The sequence below is a fragment of the Cupressus sempervirens genome, chromosome 8 (genome assembly GCF_028749045.1).
Source record: "Cupressus sempervirens isolate cs-2001-9-10 chromosome 8, ASM2874904v1, whole genome shotgun sequence".
Taxonomy (NCBI): Eukaryota; Viridiplantae; Streptophyta; class Pinopsida; order Cupressales; family Cupressaceae; genus Cupressus; species Cupressus sempervirens.
The window spans coordinates 226,402,286-226,425,454 of NC_143125.1; the positions used below are offsets into that span (position 1 = coordinate 226,402,286).

Genomic DNA, 23,169 nt, shown 5'->3' on the forward strand with positions numbered 1-23,169 from the left:
TTTGACATTTATAGACCAGCTTCTACACTACTTTGCCCCTCTTCTTCTCAAATGAGGGAGAGACTTTCTCCTTGTGTGAGGTTTTGTGCTTCTCGTACTTCTTTGATATTTCTCTTATGTATTCATCTCGCTTTTCGGTGGCAATTTTGTCCCATGAGGTTTTCTCCCTTTCTCTTTATGAGAGATTTGCATTGCTTTTGCACTTGCATATTTTACACAAGAACCTAACATGGCCTTGTAGCCAAGACCCATCTTGGATTTTCATCTAGCACAGTGAGTTTAAGTTCACTTAAGGGGGGGTGTTGAAGTAATTAAATATTCATAATTATACTCTACTTGAGCTTACTTAGGATTCTGCATTGCCTAGCAGTTTACATGAGACACCTAGGAGTTTGCACCTATATTTGCAAATGGCATAAGAGAAATTCTACTTTAGGTGGTGATAGTTTTTATCACATTCCACTTCAAGTGTGAGATCCACCTTGCACTTATCACATTACCATCCTCGACATGTTGCACATACTTCATTGCATAATGGAGGATGATCTACCTTTGGTTGACATGTGATTCCACGTTTGCGAGTGATAGGTTATCTCTTACTTATCTCCAAGTTATCATACATTCTCTATATATTCAAGCACAACTAATTTGTACATATTCATACTAGGCATTATACACATTATTGATCATTGTTGAATTCCATCAATTAATTGATCATATCATTTTCTCTCTTGTTTGTGATATTCATTGGGCTTCTAGATCTTGGCATATTGCCTTAGGAAAATCCTTACAAAATGCAATCTTGTAGGTGGTTTTGTATGAGACCAAACACTCTTTGTTCTCTTTCCACCATTATGGAGAGAATATTACAAAAGGTTAATTTAGAACACATTCTTAATTCCCATTCAACGCTCTCACTAACATCATGTTATATTGAGGATTTGGCATCTTAAACAAAAATTTGTTCATGTTATTCCTAACTTTTTCTTATGATTTGAAAAATAAGTAGTAATTTTGAGTTTCATGCTTTCAATATCTGTATGTTTTTTTTTAAATAATGCTTGCAAACATCACATTTTTCTCACATTTCAACTTGCTTTTATGCATATTTAAAATAAATTACAGCAGCAACTAGACATGCACACATATTCAACTAAAAATGAAATAATTTGGTATATGGTACACACCGTGTTGTCAGACCTAGAGCTCTTAAAAGTGCCACAGACAAAGCAGTCACCTGGAAAAAAAACATCTACTTCATCAGAAGGAACCAAAGAAAGACAGAATGAAAATTTTGCATTTTATAATTACTAATACTCACTTATTGTGAAAAACACAGCCAAAATGAACCATAATCTACCTTCTCTTGATCTCTATTCAGTTTGCAAAACGTAGAACATCCTTAAGCCATTAAACAAAAAGGGCATGTGTTTTCAATATTAAATTATACATAGCCAAAAGGGTCACCAGAATCAACCTGGTTTGACCAAAGTCAATAAAATTAATAAGATCACCTCTTCTCTGGTCCCAGCACGAATTTCTATAGCATGACACAATTTGGTGATCAATGTTGTTCTTTCTTCTGGCTGAGAAGAGCCTTCATCAGAAGTCTGAACATGAAAAGCATTCTGAAACTGCACACAGCATGATTGTAAATGAATTTTCCAATTCGTGACTCATAATATTATCTACGAGTCATAAATTAAGATGCCATATAACAAAACAATTGCATGACCATATTAAGATTCATCAAGTTCTTACATACCCATTTAACAAAATCCATCAATCTAATTGCAGTCAGCTTCTGTTCCTTGTGCAGGTTTAACAACTCTGATGGAAGAAGAGAATATAAAGAAGCCTGGCAGTTATAATCTGAGATTAATAACAAAGATCAAAAAGGAAACACTGCATGATGGAACAGCATAAGTGGTCCTCATTTATAGAAACACATAACTTTCTCGTAGACAAAAATGATATTAGTTTTTAAATGAAAAGTTGGGTAATTTTGGTAAAACATGAAGCAGCCTGGAAAAGATTATCTTAGTTTAAAACAAAGCTCAAAAGTCAACACAGTGTGTTGTGACAGCATAAGTGGTCTTCAGTTTATAGAAACAAAGACAGAATAAATTAAATGACAAGATCGAAAGCCCAGTGGCCACATATAAAAAGTCATAAAAGCATAATAATCATCAGATTTTGCATTCATGCCTTCATAGTCATCAGAAAGGATTTTGTTTCCCCTTCTACTGATACATATTAAACCAAGTTTTCCGATTCTAGAAACCCTTGGCTCTTTTTATTTGGTGATGACTCCTTTCTCTTCTAATTCCCCTTCCGCCCACCTGCTCTGGGTTTAATCCTCCTTGTTTGTTCATCGCAATGGCTTTCAGCTTCCAGATTTTGGTTTGGTTTTGATTATCTTTCATTTTGTAGATTCTTTGGAGCCTCTTGTTGGCTCCCTCTTGCTATTGCTTCCAGCTGATTTCCAGTTGTCATTGACCAATTTTGGTCACTAGTGAACATTAACACAGTTTCTCTCTTGTTTATAACTCTTTAAGAAAACTTCAATTCATTACCCATGCAAATTAAGACACTTCTAACTGTCTCATTTAACTTTCCGTCAACCCACCCTGTGAAAATTTTTATCCATCCAATAGGTAATAATGCTTGAAACTAGTGAAAAATATTATCCATCCAGTGGGTAATGGTGCATGATGTAACAGCCTAAGTAGTCCTTAATTTGCAAATACCTTGCATGATATTAAATTTCAAGACAAAAACTAGTTCCCATAGATAGAAAGCATGAAAATATCCTCCCAATAATTCAAAAGGAAGATTTTGATTCATTTGCCATGACAGCTTAGACACTTTTAGCGGTATCAACTAACCTTTTATCAACCCTGAAAGATCCCCAATACCAGAGGTCTTGGAAATTGTTGTTTGTTTCACAATTTGAGTTTTTCGCTAGCGTTGGGCATCTCTAGAAGACTTTGCTCAGTTCTGAATTTTTGGTTTTCTTGCTGGTTTTTCAATTGTTTTTGGATTTTTGAAGATATATGCAAAAATAAAAGATAACTAACAAACAAATCTGAACTACATATAATAAACAACATTCATTATTGAAAATACTTGACAATTTGGAAATGCCTCAAACCGTACCAGGAATAATAATCAGATTTTTGCATTCAAATAGAAAGACTGCCAATGTTGATTGCTGCCTCAAATACTGATGCCTCAGCTGCAAATAATGGCCGCCTAGCTGAAAATGGATCTCCCACAAATGCAAAGTTGTCTAGGAAGACATCAATTGCTCCTCTAATCTCACTGTTACCAATATCTCAGAATTCAATCACCCAAAGACTTGTTCAGGTTTGCATCCCAACAATCTAGACTTGAGGGTTTCATCCCAAGCCACAAAATTGTTCTCCCAAAGCAGTTCCAAATATCATAAGCTTCAAATGTCAAAAGATAATGAAGAATTAGGTCTTCATCTCCTTATAGCTCCTCCCAAGTGCAAATCGAACCCTAAATGAGAATTACACTTTGCACTTTATAATAAAATAACATTTTCTTAAATAAAGGCATCCAAGTTATAGGAAAAACATTACTTTATTAAAATGTCATAACTCAAAAGTGCCCAAAAGTCCCCATTTAGTGAAAATAGTTTATAATATTTCAAGACCTTTCCAACGAGCTATAACACAAGGGCACATCTGACCAAACGAAGCCATATTCCCCTTATTACTCTGAAATGGCTATATAAATAGCCTTATTATAAATTATTTAAATGCTAACTTAGAAAATATTAAAATATTCCCCATTTTGCCTCTGAAAGCCCAAACCAACCAAACCAATGTGAAATTGACCATGTCACTTGTCTATGACTGATACTGAATGAGATGGGTCAACTGGCAACCCTTCACTATAATCTAGGGATGCTCCTAGAAACTAGGGAACACACCCTATCATCCTAAAACTGAAACCATGGAATGGTCCCCTAGAACCTCACATTTGGAAACTACCACATCCTCCTAAAATGTATGGATACCACCTAAAATCAAGGAACTACACCCAACTGGCTCCCAACTGCCTGTAAAGTCAAGCCCGGTCACTGAATATCTTGTATGAGTCTCTATCCACAACTGCTAGCCTACGAGACCCCCATGATAAGCTAACTCACATAACTCTGCTAGTCAGACTAAAGGGGGGACATGGCAAACCCACCTTACAGAAACCACCATCCATCCACAAGGGTTGCCCTATGTATGCAAACAATGTGTTGGCTTAGATAATCATGAAGTCAAATGCAAACAAGGTGGTTCAATTGGCTTTGATAATAATTAAGTCAAAAATGAATAAAGTGATTGAATTGGCTTCAATATTCATGAAGTCAAATGAAAACAATGTGGTTAAATTAATAAATTGGCTTTGATATTCAATATTCATCAAGTCAAATATGAACAAGCAGTTGAATTGGTTCCGATAATCATAAAGTCTAAGGCAAACAAAGTGATTGAATTGGCTTTGATAATCGTTGAGTCAAATAAGAACAAAGCGGTTGAGATGGTTTTGATATTCATCAAGTCACATATGAACAAAGTGGTTAGATCATATTATGCAAGCCCTATGGCCACAATAGTAAATTTCTTCCTTTACAACTGACTTATTTTGACATGTTTATATAGCATTGCACTGAATATTTATGGTAATAGTAAATACTATCATCTTGAAGATGCAATTGCCTACTTCATCAGTTAAATAATAAATATTTTGGACTGTAACAGAAGATATCAATATGTAGTTATGTGCTAAATCTTTTAACCTGTTCACTCTAGAACCACTGAATTTCCAATTTGCTAGTGATTTGGCCCATTGTTTTTGAACTCACCAAATACTCATAGACCATGCAAGATTGTGAGGTTTTTTGGAAAGCAAGCAACTGACACCCAATTTCGCCACTCAGTAAACCATTTTTTTGCAAGTCCATAATGCCCCCATCAATGTCCTGATTTTCTGTATTAAGAAGTACTGCAGGATTCCTCACAATTCTTTGTGTAGCAAGTAATGGAAAATGACACAGATTTCATAACATCTTTGCTAATAAAGCAATGGAAGGTAAATATGAATAATTGAGTTCTAATCCAGATATATCTGTTGTATGTTGAATGTAATTCAAAGTCTCATATAAAATGCATACAGTATCCAGGGATTGTGTAAGCAATCTATGTATAAACAATGTATTTGTTTTTTCCTGATATAACAAGGAATATATGCAAAGCTAAGACGAGTCTCAATAACTAAGTACTGATTGTTGTATCTGTCTGCAATTAACTACATACGATTGTATGCAAGTCGTCTTTAATATGGCAATTGATATGTGCTCTAATAAATGTTGATGAGGCTATGTCTCGTATGATGGTATAACTATGCATTGGGATGCCATTTTTTGCTGACTTTATACACTTGCACCAAAGGGGATGCTGAAAAGGAGTGCTCTTCTACAGAGCAATCCTTACATGATAACAAGTTTCTATTCTAATATCTCCTTGATCATATGAAGCAATCAACATTATATACTTACAATGTAAGGGGAACAGGTGTGTTTGGAAAGAGACCTCCCTTAACTTATAACCAAAATAATCATGGAATGATTATTATGGTTATCAGTTGTTAACCGATTAACATAATAATTTTGCCATAATCACATGAATATTAGTCCTTCATATGTAGAATGCCAAAAATGGCAATGCAAATGTGATGCGATGTATTTGATGATAATCAGATGTACAATGGCAATGCATTGTAACGTGATCTATATGTAGACATAAATATGCACACATGTATTACAACATGATGTTGAATTGTTAAGATTACATGCAAGGTAGTATATGATGTTGATTTGTTATGATTGTAGATGATGCCAAACATTTCTGGATATGTGCTTGACGATGTATGACTGTTATGGATATGTGCATAATCATATGTAAATGCAGATATGGTGTAATCTAGCATGGATAAGCATCACAATGTATGGATGCAACTATGATAAACATTGATTACTAAATGAATGAAATACATAATAGAATGAATGTAAGTTATGGCACAAGGATGCTACTCTGAGTGTATGCATGGATGTAGATATGTCAATGTGAATACTAGAGACTTAATGGAAGCATGAAGTATGTGCATTATATTTATGAAATGATTGTTGGTAATGTTTGTTGCTTTCCGACTCTTTTGTATACGTGGTTTAATTAAATAAGTTTTGATCTTTAATCAAAGCTTATTAAATTTTTAATCAATTCATGTCGAAAGTCGGAGACATTTCTGTCTCCCTATCTTGGAAAATCCTTGCCCACAAGCGTTCTCATATTGTCAAGATGATTCTCAGATGGACCACATAAATATCTAGAATGACTAATACATCCACTACTTCAGGTTTAACTTATTGTGTCATCCACTTATTACGTAGATTTCTAGATCCCAAAAACTAGGATTGCAATGGTTCTTACTTATCATTATCATGTACATTGAATGACCATTAGTTGTTAATTGGAATCATTGTTTTTGTGATGAAGGTAAAGATCCTAATAGTTGATCTCCATGAGCATGATAGATATTCCATCGGGCTCATCTTAACTAGAACATGATGATGGTAATACTTATATTGGGTAAGAAATATGATGGACATATGACTTCCCTCTACCATTAAAGTTGAGCAGTCAGCTCTTGATCTTTGATCTAAAGAAAGAATCTCTTTGAATTGCATCTTTTGCGTAATTCGAATGAAGAGATTTTAATGGTGGCATTATGAGGAATTTTTATATTGTTCCAAACGGCTCTAAATGCTTCCTTGGTTGAAGTTGCACCTAGGTGCCATAATCCATTTTCATTTTTACGTTTGTGCAACTTCAAACTAGTCTCTTCATTAACATCAAGGAATGGGTTGTGTCATAAACTTGTCCACTTCAATTTCAAACAAAGGGTTATTAATACGTAGAAGGCCCCGCTTACTTCTAATATCAAATTCGTCTAAATCTAGACTTTCATCATTTGCTTTCTCATTTAGCTCTTTCAATACATGATTTCCTCCTCTATCTCCTATTTTTTTTAATGATCATTTGTTACTTGTATTGATCGTCCTTGTACACCAGATTTTGTATCTTATCTTCCCATACTCTTGATGTTACAATTCCTTGTTTTTCAAGATAATTAGGCTGGATATATGTAGTGACTGGATTTATTTTTACTAGAAGCATTAGTTGTCTCATGATTCATCAGCAACGCTAGAGGGTAAGTCTTCTTCGGAAGGTGGGAGGGGATTTTGTTTGAAATCTTTGAACAACTTTGAACAACCTGAATTGTCATTTACGGTTGAAGTCTACATTATGTTATCTTTCAGGCATGTTCCTTCAAATGATGTGAGGTTAACCTCACCATTCTTATGGATCCAAGTACTAAACTCTCTTGTGATGCATGATAAACAACCAATTCTTTCTCCTTAAAGGTGTCAAAACTAACTTCTCTTTAGGTACCTTATCTCTTAGAAGTCCTTAGGGATTGTGCTTTGATTATTTGCTTGTTGCACTTCATGGGTTGTATTTATCTTTTCTAAGCCTTTACACTTCATTCCTTCCTCCTTTGATGTGGCAGTCTTTGAAGCCTCTAGTATTATTGTTTTCTAATACTTAACACCAATTTGTAGTCATGCCTTTCAGCTTATCTATTGGAAACAAGGTGATGTAATAACCCCAACTGGTTATATCTTAACCAAACATTAATTTCTTTCACAATTCAAAGGTTTGACATTTTGTCAAACACTTGGCAGGCATCCCGTTGGCTTTTATTTTTTGTTTGACAATGATTTCTTATGATGATATTGATGCATTTAAAAAGGAAGTTAATATGGAATTCTGAAATGAAAGTATTTCTCTCAACACAAGGATAGATAATTAGCTCAAAAGCAATTATTCTGAAGTTTTATACAAATCACAATGGCTGCAATGATGTAAATTATTACAAGAAATAAACCTGTCCAAATGTATGGTTCGTAGAATGATTGCAGAAAACTTCAAATTATGTACTCTCCTTATACCAGCAAACCCAATTCACAATGTTTGGATGTGTAGATTAACCATAGTTTAAATTCTAGCCGACTTATCGTGAAAAGTTGAGGGCGGCGAGAAATAACATGATTTTATCGCCAGATTTTGACACCGAAAAATCCAACTTCTCACAACGAGAAAAGGGAGATATACCAGCAATAAATCGCCAACTTCTCGCGGGCAGCGCCAGTTATACAGCGATTTGGAAAAAACGTCATTTCATTTTTGTTTGTTGTGTTTGGCATCTTGGGTGGGGAGGAGAAGGGTTTTGGAGCAGCACTTAGGTGTTTGACAGTGATTTGTAGCGATTTTCAGCGGATTAGGAGCGGATTCAAAACTCTTTCCAAGCAAATCCGGATCCACAAGTAAGTTTCTCAAAAAAAAAATCTTTTGAGTTAAACTTTTTTTTGTCTTCCCATACTTGCATATCTTGCATCATACTTACATTATACTTGCATATCTTGCATTTGTAATGTTTTCTAATACATTTTAAGGTTTTAGAGTGACTGAGTCATGACAAAGAGGCAAAGACCTAACACCATCTTTTTGCAATTTTCCCAAAAACAATCAAGTTTTTCTCAATAATTTCAAAACTTTAAGGCTAATACATTTTTTGTTTTATTCTCTAATTTTCCAACAAATATGGCTTCCTTTGCATCTAGGGCAGCAGCATCATCTAGTGGTCCTATAGCATGTCCATCTGGATTCATAGGCACGCACCCTAAAGGGGCTAGAGACTTTGCATGGAAATATGCCTTTGAAGGAACAGAATATAATAGTGTCATATGCATAAAATGTGAAAGACAAATCCATGGAGGCATATCTCGTTTGAAGTACCACCTTGCTAGTATAGAAAAGTGTGACACAAGGATTTGTGATGCGACTACAGAGGAAATAAAAAGGGAGATGATTGCTTTGCTTAGTGCCCAAGAAGAGAAGAAGTTGAAAAGGGAAAGGGCAAAATTGGCCATGAGGGCAGCCATTTACGAATCGCAAGGTATGTTTCCTTTTAAATTTTAACAATCATTTATTATTTTTTAATCACGACTGATTGTGCTAAAACAGTTATCAATTTATCATGATTCATAATGAGATGATGTGGGTTGTGTCATGTGACTAGGTATCCCAGCCACCCTTGATGAAGAAGAAGAAGCAATTGAGGGGATAGTGGGCTCTTTTCGTGGCTCAAGGATCCGCGCATGGAACACACCTACTCGTAGTGGGTCCTCGGCCTCAACTTCCACTTCTGTTGGGTCTAGTAGACCACAAAGCTCTTCTATTGATGGTTATTTTGTGCATAGAAACACACCTGGAGCACAACCATCATTGGAGGGTACTGGATGGAACCGTGATGTTCATGCGCAACTTGACATTCAATGTGCTGATTTTTGGTTTTTTAACAAGCTCTCCTTCAATGTTGCAGCAAGTCCATATTTTCTGAATTTTCTGACTGGTTGCACAGTAGCAAGAAAGGGCTACAAACCACCTACTCCTACAGCCTTGAGTGGGAGGTAATTCACTTGTTTCAAACTTTAATACTTTTACAGTTTTACAATTTACTTGTTTTTGTTGAAAGTAATTTTTCTTAATCAAACTTGTGTACTTAAAGTGAATATCATTTTTTATGTTGTGCTTGTAGATTGTTGAAAGATGTTGTTTGTAGGGGCAAAGAAGTGGTTGAAGAGAAAAGGTTAGAATGGAAACAGTATGGTTGCACCATACTTTTAGATGGATGGATAGATGGAAGAAACCGTACCATCATCAACTTTTTAGTTTCTTGTAAGGATCAAGTGATCTTTCTTAAATCCTTGGATGCTTCGGACAAGATAAAGATGGCTGAGACTTTGGCTCAAATGCTAGAGAATACTGTAATAGAGGTTGGGGTTGAAAATGTGGTGCAAATCATAACTGACAATGCAACGGCATATGTGGTAGCGGGTAGGACCTTACAAGAAAGGCATAACACACTCTTTTGGTATCCTTCTACAACGCATGTTATTGACCTTCTTTTGGAGGATATAGGGAAATTGGATTGGGTGAAACCAGTTGTAGAGGAAGCAAGGACGATAACAAAATATATCTACAATCACCCTTGGGTCCTTCACTTGATGAGAGACTACACCAAAGATGAGGAGTTGGTTAGACCCGCAGATGTTTGTGTGTCCAAAATGGCTACAATCAAGTTATTCAAAGAAGGTCGATGGGCAGAGTGTTGCACACATTGTGTTTGACATCCAGTTTTTTCAGCAAGCTTCAGAAATTGTGGATGTGAGTTGGAAACTTCAAATTTTGAATTTTTTTTTGGTACTTATTAATCAAGTCTTTCATTATTATTTTATAACCCTACTCTTTGATTAATAATTGTTTTCTACTTTTCAATTGTAGGTGGTGAAGCCCTTGGTTAGAGTTCTCCGCTTGGTAGATGGGGAACAAACCCCAATGGGGTCCCTTTATGAGGCCATGGATAGGGCGAAAGAGGCTCTAAGAAATAAGTACAGGGGAGAGAGCCTAAAATTTCAGCCCTTATGGGATATTATTGATAGGAGGTGGAGCAATCAGCTCCACCAACCCATTCATGCAGCAGGGTATTTCCTCAACCCTTGTTACTGCTTCTCTCCATCATATGCAGATCCCAATGGAGAGGTCCTGGAGGGCTTTAGTGAAGCATGCAGAGGATGGTACCCGACATTGCAATGAGAGACCTCATTGTGGCCGAGATGGAAGTGTATCAAAATGCAACGGGAAAACTATTCTCCTCAGCCTTGGCAAAGAGAGGCAAGCAGACTCAGACACCAGGTACAATATTTGGAATTTTAAGTGTCTCACATGCATGTTAAGTAGATAAATAAGCTACATAAACTTATCCTCATCTTGCTTTCTAACTCTTTAATATTTATCTTGCAGATGCTTGGTGGCAAAATTGGGGTGGTAATGTCCCTAATCTGCAAAAGCTTGCACTTCGCATCTTATGTCAGCCTTGTAGCTCATCTAGTTGTGAGCGTAATTGGAGCTTGTTTGAATCTATTCACACAAAGAAGAGGAACAAATTGGCACAAAAACGCCTAAATGACCTTGTCTTTGTGCATTATAACCTCAAGTTGCGCATAAGAAAGGTAATGGCAGCAGCAACTGAGTCACTTGATCTAGATGACATAGATCCTTTTGGCGATTGGACAGTAGAGAAGCAGCCTTCACTATTCACTAAGGATGAGATATATGAGTTGGAGAGGGAGGCTATGGAGGAGGGTGGTTTTGTAGTGGGACTAGACGACATTCAGGAGGAGGTTAGTGAGAATGAGGAGTCTGAAGACAGTGACAATGAGCACAATGATAGTGAGGATGAGGATGATGAGGAGTCCTTGCCAGGGCCAACACCAGCACCATCACAGATGACTGCTACGGCTAGAGCTGCTAGACCCCCTCCCTCTCCCATAGTTTTTACTAGAGCTAATGGGATGGGGAAGAGGAAGAAGTAGACTAGATTCATATTGAACTTGACATTTGTATTTGCTTATATTTTGAGTATTTGACAAAGACAATTCGATATTTACTATTTGTAGCTTGTTTCAGAGTTCAGAGTCTGTAGACTGTGACTAAATTGGCATTCCACATGAGGATGCAATTTTGTTACTTATTGCATTTATATATATCTAGATCAGCTTGTTTGGTTTGTTTACTCATTTACTGACTCAATACATGCATCTACTTATTGAATTTTGTGAAAAAAATGCATTTTTAATTAAATTAAAGTCATTTTTTAAATTCCCAATAGTTTCCCGAGAAGTTGCCGATTTCTCTCCGATATTTGCCAAGAAAAAAAAATTTGGCCTCACCGAGAAGTGGCCGAGAACGAGAAGTTGAACTATGGATTAAACACCAACAATGAGAGCAGGCCTTGTAAATGTAACTGCAGTTTCTTGTAAATTCCAAATGCAGATCTAAATGTTGAATGCAAACCCTCCGACTATGAATGCAGACTATAATAGAACAATCTCAAGCCTCAAACATGTAACCGCAGCCCATAAGAAAGTCAATGTAGGTATAAGAATTTATGGCAGCAATCAAAAATATCCAACACCCCCCCCCCCCCCCCCCACATCAGATTTTCTTCAACACTTAATCACTTCTCAAAAACAATTAGCAATAGAAGAGAACCTAGGGCAAATTACTAAAGTAGCAATTTGCAATTCCAATTCCCAGAATAATTTTTAGACTTCACAACTCTCAGCCAAATTCAAGATAATAATAAATAATAACTTCCAGCAACAGTAAGACAATAGGAAGACAAAACAATTCCTCAAAATGAATTCACAATACCTCAGTTGTGAATTACCTGGTACTTCTCCAATCCAGAGCCTTATACTTCAGCAAGGACTCAACCCACAAAATTTGAATTGTCACAAAGACAAAAAGGCAAATAGATAATCAAATAATCGGATTTTTTCTCATCAAATGTCCTCATATTTATAATCTCCAAATGGCACCAGTTTCCTAAAAGAACTCCACTTAAGAAGCTTACACTACACAACATTAAAATATAATAAAGTGGCACTAATATAATTTATTAATTGCTTTTGGCTCTAGAAAATGACCTTTTCCACCATAACTTAAAATTCTGACATGCAAGGCCACTATTTATTGTTCCCACAATTTAAAACTTTTCGTCCCGGTTCCAACGAACTATGATACTGAGGTGACCAACAAAAATAGCAACCTCAGCGTATTTAAATGAATAATAATAATAATTCACCCGTCTTGCGAAAACAACTGAGAAGCATCAGAATCGAAATCTGACAGCACCAAAGTGATCCTGATGATGAAAGACGATGAATGAATTTGACAGGGTGACTTACTATAAATAGACGCTCCCTCCAAGATACTTGGAGCCCAAACTGGAAGCCCAAAATAAAAATTGAGAGCATCACACAACTCCTCCAACTCAACTGAGTTCATTGGAACCAACAGTTTGACTTACTATAAATAGTAAGTCCCTCAAATGGAGCCAAAACACACCATAGGCTACTGAAAATCCTATAACCCCACAACTGAGACCCTAAAATCCCACCGTCAGCTCACGAGGGTCGAGATGGTGAACTGACCGAGCCAACTGCAAGAACTTGCTAAAAATGGGGACATTACAAGTGACGACCTTTAGGTTTATAATTTTGTTCTTAGTTCTATTGAAAGAACTAGATGAGGAATGAAACGATGAAAGTCTAGATTTAGACAAATTTGATTTCCTTAATAACCCTTTGTTTCAAATTGAAGTGGACAAAGTTTATGACAACCCACTTCTTAAGGTGTATAAAGAGACTAGTTTGAAGTCACACAAACGTAAAGATGAAAATAGATTATGTGATCTTGATCCATCTTCCATCAAGGAAGCATTGAGAACCCTTTGGAGCAATATGACAAGTCCTTATAATACCATCACTAAAATTCTCCATCAAATTACCAAAATATGTAATTAAGAGAAAGATTATTCCTTTGAATCAAAGATCAAGAGTTGACTATTCAAGTTTGATAGCAAAGTTAAGTCATGTGTACATCATATTTCTTATATGAGTATTACCATCATCATATTCCATTTAAGACGAAGCAAATGGAAGATTTATTAAGCTCGTGGAGATTAAATATTCAGATCTTTACCTCCATCACAAAAAACAATGATTTCTATCACAAACAAGTTCATTCATGATCATGATAAGTAAGAACAATTAGAGCTCTAATCTTTGGGATCTAGGAATCTACATAATAAGTGGATGGCACAGTAAGTTAAACTTGAAGCAATTAATATATAGATCATTCCACATATTTGTGTGGGATCTAAGAATCGTCTTGACAATATGAGAATCCTTGTGGGCATGCATTTTCCAAGAGTGGGGAGAATGTAATGTGCCCAACTCGAGAGATAAGAATCTATTGAAGATTTAATAAGTTTTGATTAAAGATTAAAACTTATTTTAATAAACCACATATAGAGAAGAATAACAAAGCAGCCAACATTACCAGAAATCATTCAATAACTACAATGCAATCATTCTCCATGCTTCCATTAACTCATTTATTCACAATGGCATATTTGCATCCATGCACACGCTCATAGTAGCATCCTCATGTCATAACTTACATTCATTCTATTATGCATTTCATCCATGTAGTAACAGATGTTCATCATAATTGCATCCATATACTGTAATGTATACATCCATGATAGACAACACCATATCGACTATCACATATTGTTATGCACATATCCATAACAATTTGATGCCATGCACATATTCATAACAAATTGGCATCATACTGCCTTGCATATACTTGCAACAATTTAACATCGTATTCTGTCACGTGTTCATATTTACATCAGCATATAAACCGCATCATAGTGCATTGTCTTTATACACCTGTATATCATCACATAGATCATATCATGCATTGCCATAGATGGAAAAATCGCCGAATACTCGGCGAGTTTTAACAAATCGCCGATTTTTTCAGCCTGGCGAGTTTTTCACCACTTAACTCGCGGGTCTAAAAACTCGGCTGCACCATGTTTAATCGCTGATTACTCGGCGAGTTTTTGGCGAGTCTTTTTCAAAAACTCGTGAATTGCTTGATTTTCAGATTTTTGCTTAATTTTCAGCAGGAAAAATGCATTAATCTATTCCTCAATGCTTCATATATTTCGACAATGTAGAAATGCTTAGCTGGAACGAAAAGGGGCTTATGAAATTTGTCAAATAATTTCATTTGGTCTTTTCAATCATGGAGTGCATACTGACTTTTACATAAAATGCTAACACAAAAGAAAAATATCATAGTGAGGAAGTAGTGGAGCATTACATTAAGACATGCATATTCTAGCATGTATTTAAAGTATTAATGTATTAACAACTGCTAGAGATTGAATGCATACCTATTCAACTATCATTGTTTGCAACTTTGCACAATAAACTGCATTTTATTGCAATCTTAATCTTTTTTAGCTTCAATTAAATATGCATTTGATGTGTATCACTGTATTGTATACTCCGCTGAGTCCAGTTATGTTTTAACAATTTTAGTTTCCTTGCAGTTTGGTAGCTAGTTTCTTTGTCTGACTTCTCCATGCATTTGAATGCATGACATATCTCCTTATTAGATTCATTAGGTAATAATATCTTCTTCTATTTTAGTTCATCCACAGTCAAGACTTCAACTACCTCTCTTTATTTATTGAAGCTACTGATACAGCAGTTTGTAAGCAATTCAAATCAGTACAATTTCAATTCTTTTAACTTCGCAATTTAATATCTCTGCTTTATGCACAGTGAGACCAATCTATTGAAGTTTTTTCTCTGTATTCTGAAATTGGTTGTGGAATTCTTTTCTGATTTAATCTTCGGCATAGCGTAAGAGCTGTTATGTTTTTCTTTTGTATTCTCTTTAATTAACTTATTAGATGCATCTTCTCATTAAATTTTGCAAAATAAATGTATTTTTAATTAAATTTCAGCAGTTTTTAGGTTCCCGAGTTTTTAACAAGTTTTTTTTTTAAATCGCCGAGTTTTTCCCGATTAAACTTTTGGGGGGCTTGGCGAGTTTTTGCATTTGGCGAGTTTTCCAACTATGTGCATTGCCATTATAGGCAGTTATCATATGAAAGAATATTAGTCATTTGATTATGGCATGATTATTATGTTAATTGGTTAACAACTGATAACCATAATCATGCCATGATTATTTTGGTTATATGTCAGTTGAGAGAAGTGTATTTCCAAACACACCTCTTCCAAATTGCAAGTACATAACAATGATTCATTTAAATCAAGGCATATAGTAGAATAGAAACTTGTTATCCTTTAAGGATCGCTCTATACAAGAGCACTCTACTTTTCAGCATCTTCATTGGTGCCAACATATAAAGTCATAATCAAAAACGGCATCCCAGTGCATAGTTTTACCTCCATATCAAACAGCCTTATCAGCATTTATCACATCACATATTGATTGTCATATCAGATATGGCCTACATACAATTGTGTTGTGTGGTTTTCGCACCATCGCCCCATTGCAAATGGGGAGCCCCTCCTTTTTATGTTTTTTGCTTTAGCTAGTAGGAGTCTCTGTCTTAGATGGTTTTGGTTGGCAACATTTTTTTTCAAGTCTTTATGTCCGGGTTGAGTTGGGACAATTTTGTCTCACTAAGAAGTAATTTCGGTCTCAAGCCTGTACAAGCATTTTGATGCCACTTAGGGGAATTTTCGTGGTCTATGTCCAAGTGGAGAGTGAATTTTTTTGGTTTGGGAGGGATGGGTTTCTATGTTGGAAAAGGGGACGAAGTTTGTGAGAAAACCAAGTTTTATTAGAAATTTCAAATCTTTCGAAATCTCCCCTTTTGTGGAAATTTTGAATCTTCCAAAATCTCCCCTTTTTGTGAAAATTTTGGATCTTCTGAAATCAACCCTTTTGAGAAAATTTTGAATCTTCTGAAATCTTCCCCTTGGTGGGAATTCTGGATCTTATGAAATCTCCCCCTTGGTGGAAATTTTGGATCTTCCGAAATCTCACCACTCCTCATTTCTCCCAAAAATCTCAAGACTCAGGCCTTTAATTTGGTGGCAACTTAAGCATTGCAATATTAGAATGAGGGGAAGAAATTGATAATTTTTCCAAAAGATTTTCCTTGGCTTGCAATTTCCCAAGTTCCGCCATCCTCTAAGGCACTAGGAAATTGGTTTATGGCATGAAGGCAAAATCATGATTGAGAATAGAGCAGGGAATCACCAAGGAGCATTATTAGAATGAAGAAACCTTAAGAAGGCCAAATCTAGGTGGAGATTTTGGATCTTCCGAAATCTCCCCCTCGGTGAAAATTTTGAATCTTTTGAAATCTCCCTGTGGTGGAATTTCAGACTCGCCTTTTGGCGGAAATTTGTGATCTTCCGAAATCTCCCCCTTGGTGGAAATTTCAGATCTTCCAAAATCTCCCCTTTGGTGACTTGGTGGAAATTTTGTATCTTCCAAATGTTACATCCCAATTTTTGACCTAACTTGAAATATAGTCGTTGAGGTTCGCATGAAGTCAGTTGGCAGTTTAATTTGTTATAATCTGGCAAAATGGTAAGATGGTTAGTCGTTCTGATTTTAAGTAAAGATGACAGGTTAGTTGATTGTTAATCACGAATTCATGGAATTAAAATGAAGGTTAACTGTTATGATTATTAAATTTAATTATGGAGAAATTCCTTGCAGGAAGCATGTCGAAGGGGTGGAAGCATTGTTAGAAAAAAATTAGGCAAGGCATCACCATTACTAGGTAGATGGCTAAAAGACCCAGCGATTTGAATCAGGATACATTTGTGAAACCGCATGAGTTATTTAAATAAATAATTGGGTTAAAATATATAAAGTATCTCAAAGGATTTTAATTTATCTTTCATCATATTATTTTAATAAATATTTAATTATGTGCATTTAAATATAAATATGATTTGGCACCATTATCATTTAATAATTTAATAGTGGAACATTATAATAATGTTCGAATTATAATAATTGAATTATTATAATTTTCAAATTATAATTTTCCAATTCTTCTTTCCAACTTCTTATTTGCTTTTATTCTTTTCTCTCTTCATAGTCAATTTATTAATTGGGAATTCAAATGGTTTTTACATCTTTTATGTTTAGCCTTTTTAGCAGTAAAAATGAAATTACCTTCACTCATTATTCAGCTTTCTTTTCCTCCTCCTTTTTCTTTAAAAGTTTTTTTTAGCATTCAAATGAAATCTTGTAACTGTTGGGAAGCTAATGAGTCAAATTAAACTTTATATTAGAGTCTCCCGAGTTATCGACTCATACACCATTTCCTCTCTGTTTTCGATGATTCCCGACACACATCTTTGAAGGAGAAAAACTACGAAGTACTTCCTAATTGCTATTTTCTTTACACACTAATCTCACGTCCTCACAACTGCGAATCAAAGCTAGGCTCCGATCTATATTTTGCCATAGCAAAATTCAAGAACAATCACATAAGGGTATTTTCTTTGTACGTTTTATTTATTTGTTTCCAGCGTTACCTAAGTGCACATTGCTATTGCAAATATAGATTACATAAGTTTGTTTTTAGTTGTGGGGTGACACTCGATTATAGACAACAGATCCAACCTGTGGAGAACACATTATATTCCGTGGGCTGTTGAAAAGTTGGTACGGTTGTGGGGAGCATCATAATTGGAGATCTCAATGGTTACAAGATATGTGCTCCAATGTATCGACTTAGGGCACCTACTTTTGAGTTGCTTAGGCTCAGGGCCGCTAATTTTTGTTTGAATACACTACGTCAAAACTAGTGATTACACCTTATCTCACAAATGCACCACCAAATCATGGTATATATACTTGGAGTGAGAACCTCTGTATCATGATTTTAATATCTTCAATTTGGGCCAGCTCCAAATCTTTTCTATTTTCTACAAACAACGTAGATTAGAAATATGTGAATGGCTTATATATTGGGTTATGCTAACAAAACTTGGGTATACTATAATTCTTTTTTTAAAAACAAGAAGCTAAATCCTCTTTAATTCTATTAATACTAGTTGAAATACAGCTCTACCGAAATAGTTGACTCAGCATAATCTTTATCATTTTGCTATGCCGACTGTAAGCTTGTCTATCTGATAGAATCCGGCTGAAGTTGAAAACGAGTTATAATTAATTTCATTCCAAGTTGTGAATGTGCTACATTTTAATTTAAATACTGAACCCACCTTTTTCCTTTTAGTTTGAAATCGATTTGATAAGAGAAGATTCTTATTCAATTATTCTGTTCAATATCTCCTTTATAATCTTTCTTTTAACTTAGAGTATCAACCTTGAATAAGCCACAATAACCTTGCATGATACTTTTGATCAGAACTTAATACATTTTTTCCTTTCATGATGATATGATAAATGAATCCACACCAAGGAATTCACCGACGATAATGCCATAATAGGTGGAGAGGTGTATGGCGGATATGACTCGTGAGCACCTGGGAATCAACCGCATGGTAGCTTGAAATGGTGAGGAGGTGTAGAGGGTCTACAAGAACGCAGATGAGAATCTAGTTATGATTAAATTAAGTAATTAAGCATACAAATTTTGAAATCTTTAAAGAACATAATTTATCTAAACATAGAATGTGAAATGATGGTTGCATGTAATCTTCTTGAATAATTGATAGAGTCGTCTGGTCTGAGAATTCCGAATACCTGGGACTCACCCGGCTGTGTAGCCAAGATGGGTGATGAGGTGTGAGAAAGGAATCATCAATAATATGAATCAGTATCAGTTATGACATTTCAATATTTATCATGAATTAATTAATAGCTCATGCAGATTCCTGTTATTGTGATCTCCTACTGCCAAGTCGTATGGTGAGTTAATTACCAGGAAGCCCAGTGGATGGCAAGATAACCCCTGTCTATTCCGGGTAGGGAGGGTCTTTCTCTTAGAGATCGTGTGGGGATAAATTGTGATCAAAGGTTGGGTGGTTAAGCCCCTAACAATGTTTCACATCTCCCCAAGATGTCAGTTGTGAGTCGGACAAAGATAAGCTATGCAGTCAATTGTTTAACGGAAACAGGTAATATCACTTTTATTTATGAGGGGTATGATGGCTCAAACCCAAGTAATCAAGTGAGAAGGAAGGATTCATGGTCAAGCTATCAACTTGCAAACTCAAGTCGGAATCAAGACCAAATTTAGGAAAGCACAGAGGATCCAGCTACAAGAGGGCATATCTAAGGAAAACCAAGATAGATCAAGTTCATGGGTTCACCAAGATGCAAATGGTGCAAGTCGGTTCCATGAGGAAATTTCTAAGGATGAAGAAAACCACAAATGTTGGGGATACTCTACAAGCCAAGACTCCAAGCACATGAGATAAGGATGATGAGATGGCAATTGTTTGCCTCCTCCAATGAGAAAATTTCAGCTTCAAGCACAATAAATCAAATCATGCCAAATGTCCTATTTTCTCATTGGCTATCAAAATCATTGTAATTGTCTTAATGGCCCATAAATTGGTGCCTTCATATAAGTGGTTACAACTTTGGTAACCCTAATTTGGGTTTGTGGGAAGAAATCTCGGCCCTTGATCTTGATTCGATCTTGGCCCTTCGTTGTAATAGAACTACCATAAAGGCCAAGGCATTCTCATTTGTAAGGGGTTAGATTGGAGGAGCTCAAGAGATTAGCTAGAGACTAGAAAGCTAGATTAGAGTAGGATAGCTAAGGGAGAGACTTGATGAAGTTGTTGCTATATACTTGTCAAAAGTAATTGATAATGCATTGTTGGTTCTTCATAGTGAATTACTTGTTATTGCTTTGAAGTGTTGAATGGTTTCCTAAATATTTCACTTGGAGAAGATTTATTTTCATGTTGAAGTAGTTTACTTGAATGAAAGTTATTGTGGATGTTTCCTTGTTTGACTCGAATAAATCCAAACCACTAGCCTCTTGATGATGGTAAGGGTGCCTTGCATGGTAAGCCGAAGAGAACACTTAACTTCAATTGATGTTCAATTTTTAGTTTGCATCCAGATCATGGGATTGGAGAGAGGATATTGATATGAAAATCATTTGTGTATTCCTTAGAAGCTTGCATTGGGTGGGTGGAGCTATTGGTGATATTACATCTAGTAGAGTCCAAAACATTCATAATTCTTTGCATTTCTAGTTAAAGGTAGAACTGGTAGTAGAAGTTATGTTTAATTTGAAGTGGAGAAGTTGGAAAATCAAACTACATTTTCATTGCACAATGTAAAGCCAAACCTTTAGAAGTGCAAAAGTTGATATCCATTGAATGAATAACATAAGCCCCTTTGTGATAACCAACAAATCACATTATTCACTGAGAAAGCATCCACAATAGAAGGAACCTTGAAGTCATTTCAGGATCTTACTATGCAAGCTTAGCATGAGAGATGGCCTTATATAAAGAGAATATTGAGTGTTCAGTGTTTCTCCTTGAAACATTAATTATTTGGTTTTGCATTTTGTAGTGGAACAAAACTCACATCAACAGGTTGCATATACTTAATTGGAGATCACACACAACAATCAAAACATAATTAATAATGCTCATATAAATCTTGCATACATTCCCTATTATATCATTAAAAATAAATATAAGTTTTGTGCATCAATCGTTTACAAAATTGTTGAACAATATTTGTCTCGTGCACAAACATTACAATATTATTATCATACTGCACATGTATTTGGAATAAACTTCAATTATTCCTATTTATCTTCCATTACTTGCTTATCTTTCGTAACTTTCAACATAAAGAATTGTTGGAAGCTTTGTAATGTTCCTTAATATAGAAAAAGGGTACATTACACCAGCACTACTTGCATCATGTTAAGTAGGTTTTGGAGAAAAATTATACATGTTCTATCATTGTAACAACAATATATTATGTGTTCCACGGGGATGCATCCCCTAGGTTTTTTGCCTCATTAGCCATACTTGGTATGAAACAGGAACATGCACTGTTTTTTCACGTCCCCTGTGTTGTGTCAAAATAGCAATTTTGGGTACCGCCCTTGAAATGCAATTTCAAAATCACCAAGAAACGGGGTTATGCAAATTCGTACTAGATCCCTCGACCTTCCCCAATACACATTCTCGTACCCTTTTTCCCAGAGAGGCGAAAATTGAAAAAAAAAAAAGGCAAAAAATTGTTTGTTACATTCTTCACCCCTCAACGGACATTGGGGTATGATTAAAAAATTGAACTCTATTTTGGCTTAGAAAAACAAAAGACTCAAGTCTTTTCTTCATTTGGAGTTATTTGCTAGTTGTGAAGAGGAAGAGGAAAACAGCAGCAGCAAGAGTGGAGTGCATTTTGGAGGTGCAACAAGAGGTTTTGCCTTCATTTCTTCTTCATTCCAGGGTATGTATTTTGTTTGATTCAAACTTTCTTATTATTTGTTGCCATTTTTCAATTTTTTTCATCACATAGAGAGGGCACGTTGAATGAAACATTGAAATGTTTTTTTTCCCATAACTTGCAGCTGTATGGGTGAGGGAAGTACTCAATCAGGAAATGTTTTTTTCTTCCCCATAATGTTTTTTTTCACAAAATCAGAAAACATGAGCAGCAGTGTGGGTGAGGGAAGTACTAATAGCGTGGATGTTGCCATGTAAGAAACACAAGTGTCACATTTACAAAGACCAAGAAAAAGACCTAAGGCAGCCATGGATGATTGTTCAACTGATATAGATGTCGCTATGGAAGATACAATGCCCAATCCATTTGAGAACCCTTCCAAAGCCCTTAAAAGATCTGCCAAAGGCCCATACAACCCTAAGAAACCTCTCCTAGAATTTGTCACAAAAGTAGATAACAATAAGAAGAAAAATTTGGTGGATAGTAGGGAATAGGAGTGCCATATATGTAAAAAAATATTATTTTGGGAGCTATACAAGAGTGTACTGTCATCTTGTATGGATAGGTGGGCAAGGGATGAAAGGTTGCAAAACAATTACAGCTGAAAAAAAACTCGAGGCCAATAGGTTGCATTTGGAGGGGGAAACATTAAAAGCAGGGTGTCAAATAGGTACGACACCCACACCCACATTCACTCCAACTAGCACTACTAGTAAAGGGAAAGGGAATGCAAAGAGAGTTGCAAATGTGGCTGAATTATTTAACATACAAGAAAAAGAGAAAGTTGAAGAGTCCATTGGCACATTTCTTTTTCCTCATGGTATACCATTCCATATTTCTTGTTCCTCATTCTATAGATAGATGTGCAAAGATGTATATTTTGTTGGTCACTCATTTATACCACCAGGAGAGACTAAATTAAGCACCACTATCCTTGATAAAGAATACTCAAAAGTAAACATTTTGATGGAGGATATGAGACAAACATGGATGAGTGATGGATGCTCTATCATCATGAATAGGTGGAACGATATAAAACATCGGTCACTTATCAATCTTATTGTCACTAGTATAACAAGGGCCTATTTTCTTAGATCCATTGATTGTTCAGGAAAAATTAAGGACCCTCCTT

General features: G+C 35.6%; 1 protein-coding gene across 2 annotated transcripts in view; it reads right to left on the reverse strand.

Moving 5' to 3' along the window:
• RAD4 (DNA repair protein Rad4 family) overlaps positions 1-23,169 on the reverse strand; it is a 189,051-nt gene that overhangs the window by 52,100 nt on the left and 113,782 nt on the right. For both annotated transcript variants that reach the window (XM_089797296.1, XM_089797297.1), the window contains exons 6-8: positions 1,766-1,858; positions 1,515-1,634; positions 1,188-1,237 (exon numbers count right to left, since the gene is read on the reverse strand). In XM_089797296.1, the coding sequence (XP_089653422.1) occupies positions 1,188-1,237; positions 1,515-1,634; positions 1,766-1,858 (263 nt within the window). The remainder of the gene's footprint in view (positions 1-1,187; positions 1,238-1,514; positions 1,635-1,765; positions 1,859-23,169) is intronic.